Below are 9,774 nucleotides of genomic sequence, written 5' to 3' on the forward strand. Positions count from 1 at the left end.
TTATTTATTTGGGAATAGAAAGAAGAGATCACAGGCTCAACACCAGTTAAAAAAAGCATCAGTGACTTCTCCCTCCTTGTTTTTGAAGCTGTCATAAAATAATGAGGTGTGCTAAGAGTGATCAGGACACGAGGATTTCAACATCCTTCCCAAAACAGGCCGGCCTCTTTCACATTTAGTAAAGGAAATTTGGCGTTCGATGTTTAAAGAAGTGAAAGCAGAACTGGAGATTTCTGTAACTGACTTCTGTGGAGATGAATTAACCTCCCGGGGTTTATTTGCTTGTTTAGTGAGGTCACCTGCGCCTCCCGCTAACTCAACAGAAAACCACATCAACTTCAGGCCTCCCCGTTCCTGGGACGAGGAGGAGCTGGTTGAGGATCCTCCCTGCTTCAGGGTAGCCATCCACAAATTCGTCTTTCTCTGCCCGGCATCGTGCCAAGCCCCACTCACTGTGTTTTCAGAGGCGGGAAGGGCAACGTGCGGACACACTCCTCCTTCCCCGGCTCTTGGCTGGCCAGGGGACGCAAGCAGACGTGTTAGGCTAAGCAATAATGGCACCCGTGGGTGGGAGCCTGGCTACCAGCCGGGGCTAACCCACCACAGAAGTCCAGCAAAACACAAGTTGTTCGTAAACTTTGGGCTCAAGACCAAAGACAAACAACAAGAAGCAGTAAAGGAATGCAGGCTGTCAGTCTCTGTGTTCACTTTGCGTCACTGACATGGATGACCTGTGCTTCCTCTCCCTGCCCGTGCATCGAACTTCATGTCAGAAAGTTAGGAGACTTCCCGTTTTAAATCAACTTAGTACTTGCACATCTATAAAACAACAGCTTCTACGAGATCGATTACACAATTCTTTAAGTAAGAAAGCCTGTTTGATGGTTTGCAAGGTCAGTGAGACCTTGAGCTGCTCAGGCGTTGCACAGCAGTTTATAAGAGCACTGTTTCTGATAGCTCACTGGAAAGATAACACACTAATCTGCAACTCATATCCAGGTTAATAAACACAAAGTAAGGTACACACCATCCCAACCGAACAACTTCCATGCATCTGCCTCTATCCTTTTCTTATCCAATAGAAAACATATTGTTCTTAAATCTGCTCAATATTAGTTTGATTCTTACTTAAGAAACTTTTATTCTGTAAGAATCTAGTCATTCTTTCCTCAACTCCTTTATTGTCTTGCCTCAAGGCATACGTACATACAACACAAGCTTCAAAAGCTAATACAAAACACCCTACAAAACACAGGGTTGTAAAGGATGATGGAAATGGTTACAAAAGAAAGAAAGTAGGCATAATAAAAGTATTCTTAAAATAAAGCAGCATTTATTACAAGATTATAATACATGCCAAAATAAGAGTGTCTTTTAAACCACCATGTTATGTTTATTAATTTTATTTACAGGTTTTTCCTCCCATTTTAAAAGTAGAAATTTATTTTGTATTTGCATACATTGTTAAAAACAACAATCTAAAAACATGATTCAAGAACAAAACAGAACAGAAAAGGGAACCCTGACTTGAAGTGAAGCCATTCCAGCAGAAGTCAAGAGCGGAGAACGTGTTAGGGCTGAAAATTTAAAGTTTTCTAAGAACAAGAACAAAACACTTAAAGACTAGCAATGCAAGCCTTTTTTCATTTTTATAATATTACATCAAAGGTACACAGAAGACCCCAGTGATCACTAGCGAATCTGCCACAGTCTAGTTTTTCCAATCCGATTAAGTCCATACTTCGTGGAATAATATGTCCCTCTTGGGCTGCAGGCCGAAAATAAACGCGGTCAAATCTCATCTTGCACTTGTACGCCGCATCCAGGTTGGTATTGGAGTGGGTGTCCCAAGTATAGCGGCAGTGTTGAGGTTTACCCAAAAACTCCCAGATATCCATAATGTTGTTAGGTAAGTTACCCAGTTTAGTTATCTGAAAGTAGAAGCAGAGAGGGGGGAAATCTACCAGATACTGAATTTGCAAACTTCACCTTCAAAAACAGAACTGAGTTGTCACAATATCACTTTTTTCTGCAAAACATGAGTTGGAGACATTTCTAAATTGTGGTATTTCTCAGGATACTCTAAAGCATGACTAAGTCTGTAGTACTTTCTAAATCTAAATGTGTTACAAAATAAACATTCAGCTCTGAGTTTCAGGTATGGGGGTCAACACCATGTTCTTTGAAACGGTATCATTCCAGCTCACTGCAATGGAATTTCCCAAAAGGGAAAGATGAAACACTGACCTTTTAGCAATAACACAAAATTTTCACTTTTATTATCAGCAGCCAAAAGTGACTTCTAATTTTGAATGTCTCGATGACGGGGGATTAATTTTAAACTTTAAACTCCAGAGCACCCTTGGTTCTACAAGCACTAATCTCAGAATCTGAGAGTTGAGCAAGTAAAGATCAGGTTCTCAAAAAGAGAAGATGCTTTTGAAGTCAAAACTTCATCAACTACAACTGCATCTTCTCAGATATAAATACTGCCAATAAAGCATTTTATTATTGGGGGTGAGAGGGTGGGAGAAGCTCTTCATATACATCATCTCAGCCATAATGGCTCAGCACAGCAATGCCATATCTTCTACTTAGTCACACTTCCACTTTTTAAGAATAAAAGTTGCCTACCTCTGTTCTGCCTCAGCAGGCCATTTCTCATAAAGACAACAGAAAAGCCTGAGAAGATTCTGTCAGAATACCTTCTCAAAATAACAAGGTTGCTTATTTCTATTTACCTCACTGTCTCTGAGGTTTGTATCCCCTCCAAATATAACAGTGGTGGACTCTGACTCCTCCTGCATTCTGTTCAACACTATTTGCAGTTGCTTCACACGCTCCTTAGAGTGATTTTTAGTGCTCTCCAGATGAGAGGTCATAAGACAAAGTTCATTACCAGATATGCTCACCTGTGCACGAAACAAAGAGGCAACGTTACTATCCACACCATGATAAGAAGTTCAAAACCAAAAATCTAATCACAAAGTTAATTACTGAATGGCTGAGCTCTGGTTAATATTAGTTTTACAATGAATAAAAGTGGCTTACAGGAGGATAACAGGCTTTTAGGTTTGTTTTCAGAAGTCATGAGACTTGAAAACCAAGTATGGCTGGTAACTTACATAAAAGATCTAAGTATCTTAGTATCAAATGCAACTGGGTTTGTACGTTTGGAGTAGTTTTTCTGCTGTTTGAGACTATCATAGAGTAAAGCTAGTCCAGCCTTTCCTGAGATTTTTTGTTTTGCAGCCAGAAACATAGCCGTTTACAACATACTGACTCACTCACATGCACAACCAAAAGGTTCCTCATCATGGAGGTTGTTGGAAAAGGTATTATCTCGTGTTTCAGTAGCTTCACTCTTGATTTCTTCAACATTATGACAGTGAAATAGCCATCTACGTTACCTAAAGAGGAACAGGGAAAGAAATGGTTGAGGATATCTTCTGCTGTGCCATAAAGAAGGTTCTGAAAGAGACCTTTTTACCGTGATCTGGGAGAATCATGTAAATTTGTAAGATGTACAAAGTCATTAGTTAAAGTCCCATAATAATTATGTGAATTTTTCAGATTTTTTAAATGCAAATATTTAAGAAATTACTTATCTATGGCACTTTTTTGGCTACCCTGCTATCAGTCCTTCAAAATGCAGAAAAAATACAAAGGAAAACACCAGGCAACAGGTTTTCACATCCATAGTTTGCATCAAACTATATCCTGATATCAAAAAACAGAGTGCTTCCTTCTTCACTTTACTCTTTTCATTCCTACAAATGGTCAGAGATTTTGGCAAGGCAAACAGAATAAGACCAAACTTATTTTTTCCAGTTTCTGTCTTTAGAAATTTAGGGTTATTTTTTACCCGGAATAATAGTGTAACTGCCTGCTCTCATCTGTAGAAGACAGAGATATGGCGGGATGACCTCTTGTAAAAACACAACATCTGGACTGTATCTGAAACAGGAAAGACAAGATTTTAAATTAACTCCTGAAAGGTAGTACCACTACATTCTGAGGCCAAACGGAACAGGGTCAGGGTTTTCAGGTGCACCTTGTCCTTGTCTTCCCAGATATTGTACGAATCTGTTTTTTAAAAAAAGAAAAACTCTCTCCATCATATTTAGTCGTATGTAGACACAACACCATTGTTAAAAGGGAGAAACAATAATTATTATTATGGACATGGAACTGACACGGTAATAAAATGCATGACTTCCTTACCTTGATCTTGCAAATATTTGCACGGGTTTCATACACTACATACACGAGGAATTCAACTTAAACAGCTGCAAAGCAGCTTTGGAACATGTTCTGAACGTCTAAGTGCTCCAAGAGATTCCAACCGCCACCTCATTCCCTTACAACAGATCCCCTCAGGTAACCTGCCATTCATTTTATCTCATCAATGCCAAGCTCTTTCGTTTCTTACAGCTGTGCAATCAGTAACAGTTTGTGTGGGGCAGCAGTTCTGAAAACGCTGATTTAGACATGACTTTACAGCTGTCCCTATTTTTGCTACACTGCTGAACAGCACTACTCTGAGCAGCTGAAGGACAAACCTCATGCCTCATTTACAGAAGAAAAATATTGTCACCCAAGGTTAATAAAACCAAGTGAAAATTGATTTAGTTAAGGGGTTTCTGCTGTTTTAAGAGGAACTTAAATAATAATTTAATTTACACTGCTAAGTTACTGTATTAAGATAAATCAATTTATGTAATTGCTAAATTGTTCATAAACATATTCATGGGAGGCTTCCACTAGTGGAACTATAGAAGGTAATCACAGAATCTGTTGCTTTTATCTTACCTTGCACATTTTCTTTTTTGACAGACAAGTAACAGAAATGGCAAGAGAGAAACCTTTCACATTGCAAAAAAGATTTTTTAGTGAAATTTAAAAAAGTCTGCTCTAGCATGAAGTTATTCATACTACCAGAATGAGACAGACAAGTGCCTTGCAGTTTTACCCTTCGCTCATGTACAGGATGGAAGTATGAAGCATGCTCTTGATGTACGACTGCAACGTGAACAATATTGTTCATTATAAAAAAGCTTTTTAAAGCAGCCATCGCAAAATATTTAACCTTTGGGATGCTGCATAGGTTCACACCTCTTCCAACCAGTATATCAGTTATTTAGGATTTGTAAAGTGATTGTATTGTTGCATCTAATGTTAAGAAAATTCAGGCATGAAGATTTTGTACACATCTAAAACAAGAAGCTTGCTTAGTCCTTTAAAGCAAGGTACATAACAGTACAAAGATGAAGCTATACTTACAATGCCAGGTAAGAACAGATTCCTCTAGCTCGTTCTTTTAGATTTCCTAGATCTAGCCCATCAATGTTCCAGGTTATCAGCGAGAAGCTGCTGTCATCTTCTTGTTGCCTCGAGTCTGCACTATTGCCACTGGCATCACTAGTAGTTGCATCTGCTGTGAGGTCAATACTAAAGACAGAGTTTACTTGTTTGTCAACATGCATAATACTATTCTTCCTACAACAAGATGATACCTTATTGACCCTTATCATCTAAAGAAAAATGTTTTACACCCATCACGACTTAACACGTGGTCATCTAAAACATTCCCAACAAATAAGTTCACATGTATTGATCTCAACATAATTTAAAAACACAGTAACTAAAACATACAGTCATATAGAGCCTCACTACAGAGTGTCCTTACAGACACAAGATAACATTTACCATTCTGATTTAAGTTAATCAGATAGCAACCAATCTAATCCAAAGCATTTAAGTAATTCAACTCTTGTAATACAGCCCATGCTAGCAGCCGGCTGTGTGTATTAGCTTTTCAAACACTTTCCAGCATATTAGAATAAAGAACTACAGCCAGCACTTGCTTTTATGTGCCCATCTTTATAGTACAGTCATGATTCTTCCAATTGCTGACCTCCCTGGGGAGGTACATGTACAAGATCACTCTGTGACTAACTGATAGTCCTTTTCTTTGGAAATATTCCCCCCAAATCCCACCTCAAAAACACAGGCCCTGCCTACCCTATTGATTCGATAAAGGCTAAACACTGCCAAAGTCTGAGTGCCCAGTCTAGTAACTGTTTGCAGAGTGTGCTGCTCGACAACCAGACTCTACCTGCTAACACATGGTTGTACTGGTTTTGGCTGGGACAGAGTTAATTTACTTCATAGCAGCTCATATGGTGCTGCGTTTTGGACTTGTGACCAGAACAGTGTTGATGACAAAGGGATGCATTAGCTGTTGTGAGCAGTGCTTACACAGCATCAAGACCTTCTCTGCTTCTCCACCTGCCCCACCAGTGAGTGGGTTGTGGTAGGCAAGAGGTTGGGAGGGGACACAGCCGGGACAGCTGACACCAGCTGACCAAAGGGACATCCCATACATCGTTGTGCTCAGCAATAAAAGCTGGGGGAAAGGAAGAGGAAGGGGGAACATTCAGGGTTACAGTCGTAATCTGAGTAATTGTTATGCGTGATGGAACCCTGCTCTCCTGGAGATGGCTGAACACCTGCCTGCTGATGGGAAGCAGTGAACGAATTCCTTGTTTCGCTTTGCTTGTGTGCGCAGCTTTTGCTTTACCTATTAAACTGTCTTTATCTCAACCCACAAGTTTTCACACTTTTACCCTTCCAATTCTCTCCCCCATCTCACTGGGGAAAAGCGAGTAAGCGGCTGTGTGGGGCTGAGCTGCCAATCAGGGTTAAACCACAACAGCGATCCAGCATAAATTTCTTGAGCAAAGGGAAAGTCTGTAAAAAATGCATTAAATATTATAGCTAAGACGAGACAAACTGTATTTTGGGAAAGTTGGGGTACTAGGTTTTGTTTTTAACCACAGAATTTCTATGCACACATGAAAATAAGGCCTGGAACCAAAAAAGAATCTATTCCTTAAAACCTAGTACTGGTTTTGTACTTGGTGTTGTACAAACAATGTAAGATCCCACTACCATGCACACATAATGTAAACTGAACAGAGAAAGAAAAGCAAAGGAGAAGCAGCTAAGGGATATTTAAGTAGGTAAGTAAGGTGGTATATGCCTCCAATATTTCCATGATGACTTTTTATATTTATTCTGTAACCTGAAGGACTATGAGATGAAACATGAAAGCCTGTGTGGTCTGCAGTGATCTTCCCCTGACTGGGAGGTCTCCAAATAGCCCTCCCAACACAACCCGCATACAACAGCTCAACACAGAACCCACAGTGCAAAGACACACAAAGGCTGGAAAAGAAAAAGGTGCTGCCAATTTGATGCAGATATATTCTGACTCATCATGGACTATCTACAGACCAACACTAATGTTCAGGAGGTTTGCATTTTTTCATACATGCATATCAAGCAAAATCAGGTATGCTGTTATCAAATACAGCTTATTTATAACTATGAAGATCATCAGGGCTCTTCTATGTAACATGCAAGTCTGTGATAAATAAATCTATAGGAAAAAAGCTTCCCTTGGGACTGTGGATGGCAGGGATCTGTACAAGTTCAATTCCACGTGCAGTTCAATGCCTGACAGGTATGCTCTGAGATCATCAATGTGTGTAAGACACAAATCCTGTCTTCCACAGGTACATTTAGCAAGGTGGGCATGTACGTGTCAATTTTATCTATAGAAATATAAATATGTATACACCTAGTAGATGATATATGTACACAGTTTATACCTATACAAACGTGTGTGTATACAGCAAAATCTGCATATGTATTACTGCACAAGACAAGACCATGAAGAGAAAAAATGACCTTGGCCCTTGTGTGAAAGGCTCATGATTTACTAGCCCAGAATAAGGCGGCTGAAGCACCCAGCGATGGGAAGTGTGGCCCACAAGTCTGACAGCCTCAAGGGGAGCCAGCCATCCCCCTCGAAGGGGGTAGCCATGGGGAAACTAGTGTGTTCGAAATGGTGTGGAAGCATAAACGTGAGGAAGAGGAACCACCTGCCTCACTACATGCCAGCAGAGGTGCGAAGCCAGGCGGAGAGAGAAGTGCTGCTTCCCAGGAGGGGGACGCCACAACCGGGGATCCTGTCACCCCCCTCCCTCCCAGCCCCGGGGGTCACCTACCAGCTGCCGGGCCCCGCGCAGGCCGGCGGCACCTCGCCTGCCGCCGCCCCCTCCTCCTTCTCCTCCTCCTTCTCCTGCGGCGGCTCGAAATAGGCGTTCAGCGCCCTCTGAAACACAGAGGCAGATGGCAGGGAAGAGGCCGCCGCCGGGGCAGCCCCCCGCCGCCGGGGCAACCCCCGGGCCTACCTCCATATGCCAGTCGTTGCCGGCCAAGAAGCGTCGCGCTATCGCCGAGTCGCTGCTGGTGATGGCGGCGAACTCGGAGCACAGCACCTTCCTCCGCTTGGCGAGGTGCAACGCTTCCTCCTCCGCCTCCTGCCCCGCCTGAGGGCATCGGTCGTCTTCGTTGTTGTCATCATCATCGTCGTCCTCCTCCTCCTCCTCCTCCTCCTCCCGCCGCCTCACCTCCGCCTCCATGGCTTCCCCGGAAGCCGGGGGGGAAGCCCCGCCCGGCGGGGTTGGCGTTCCGGGGCGCGGGCGGGCTGTCTGGCTGTGGGTAGGCGAGTGGTCGTCGGTCGGACAGGCAGCATGGGGTTCACGGTGGAGAGCCTGAGGGAGGCCATGAAGTACATGGTGGAGTCGCAGGGCTTCGACCGGGTGCTCCGCAAGGTACGGGCGGGGCGCGGGCGGCCGTTAACGGCGGCGACTGGCTCTGACCGGAGCGGCGGCGGGCCGCTCGAGGCGGGGCTGATCGTTTAAAAGCCATTTTCCCCTCCCCACCGCCCTCCCAGAATAAAAGGCTGAACCGAGCTCCGAGGTGTGTTCCCTCAGCGGGCCGGGCCGCCGGAGCCGGGGGAGGCCGAGGCCTGCGGGGGGTTGGCTGCAGGCCGAGCCGCGGTGGCCCGGCTGCGGGCGCCTCAGGAGCCCGGCGGTGCAGCCCTGCCCCTGCCCGCGTTTTCCCTGGGTTCAGGATTTCCCAACAGGGGTGTGGGGCCGTGAGGGTAACACACGTAAAAAGCACAGTTATTATTCAATAACTCTTTGTTTTTAAACGCTAAAGCTGCCTTACAGTATCTCTCTGAAGACAAGGATTGTGTTGAGTAGCTTTCCATGAGTTATTTAGTAACTAATATTCATCCTTTCTTAGTTCCTGTGGCTAAGCTAACTTTCAGGACTGTGAAATTGTGAAAAAACTATTACTCTTCTCTGTTTCAAAATTAAAAAAGTAGCTCATTATAACACCTGACATTTCACCTTGAAGTCAGGTGGAAAACAGGAGCACTTAGATGGTCTGTGAGCCTCCAGCAAGGCTCAGTATAAAGAAATGTGTTTGACTGGTACAGCTCTAATGTAATGCTACATGGTGATCAAAAAATGTTGAAATGATGTTACGATGTCGTCTTAAATTTTGCAATGTGCAGTAGAGTAGCTGATGTGTTCTTGAGCTCCTGCATAGGGTGGTCCTGTGAAGCAGTTTCAGTGTTCTCATTAAGTTTTGTAATGCTAGAATTCTGCATTTGATTTCTATTTATTTGTGCAACCGTGATGCGGAGAGAAGCGGTAAATATATTTAAGAAAACCAACCATTTTAAAATTTATGGGGTTTGCATTGTAGAGGAGCAAGTGGTGCTTTCATTGACAGCTCCACGATACGATACGTTTAATAGAAAGTAACTGTTTGCAAAACCACTCATATTATTTTGTTTCCCCAAGGCATTTTGGTCTCATATATGAAAAGTATAAAGCTTTAAGTTTATTA

General features: G+C 42.9%; 1 protein-coding gene across 1 annotated transcript; it reads right to left on the bottom strand.

Annotated features, from left to right (window-relative positions):
- Nucleotides 1-1,311: 1,311 nt before the first annotated feature.
- Nucleotides 1,312-8,685, bottom strand: TDP2 (tyrosyl-DNA phosphodiesterase 2). Its single transcript, XM_054189806.1, has 7 exons — nt 8,262-8,685; nt 8,076-8,182; nt 5,284-5,451; nt 3,866-3,957; nt 3,292-3,410; nt 2,742-2,912; nt 1,312-1,931 (listed from the first exon to the last, which is right to left on the bottom strand). Exons 1-7 carry the CDS (start codon nt 8,490-8,492, stop codon nt 1,650-1,652), a joined length of 1,170 nt encoding a protein of 389 aa, XP_054045781.1. The 5' UTR covers nt 8,493-8,685; the 3' UTR covers nt 1,312-1,649.
- Between the last annotated feature and the right edge of the window lie 1,089 nt (nt 8,686-9,774).

Source organism: Rissa tridactyla, chromosome 2 (assembly GCF_028500815.1).
Source record: "Rissa tridactyla isolate bRisTri1 chromosome 2, bRisTri1.patW.cur.20221130, whole genome shotgun sequence".
NCBI classification, from domain to species: Eukaryota; Metazoa; Chordata; class Aves; order Charadriiformes; family Laridae; genus Rissa; species Rissa tridactyla.

Coding starts and splice junctions, on each gene's coding strand:
- TDP2 (XM_054189806.1), bottom strand. CDS start 8,492: ATGGAGGCGGAGGTGAGGCGGCGGGAGGAGGAGGAGGAGGAGGAGGAG. Junction 3,411..3,865: donor CAGTTACACTATTATTCCGG/GTAAAAAATAAC, acceptor GTTCCTCTTTAG/GTAACGTAGATGGCTATTTC. Junction 1,932..2,741: donor CAAACCTCAGAGACAGTGAG/GTAAATAGAAAT, acceptor TTCTACTTTCAG/ATAACTAAACTGGGTAACTT.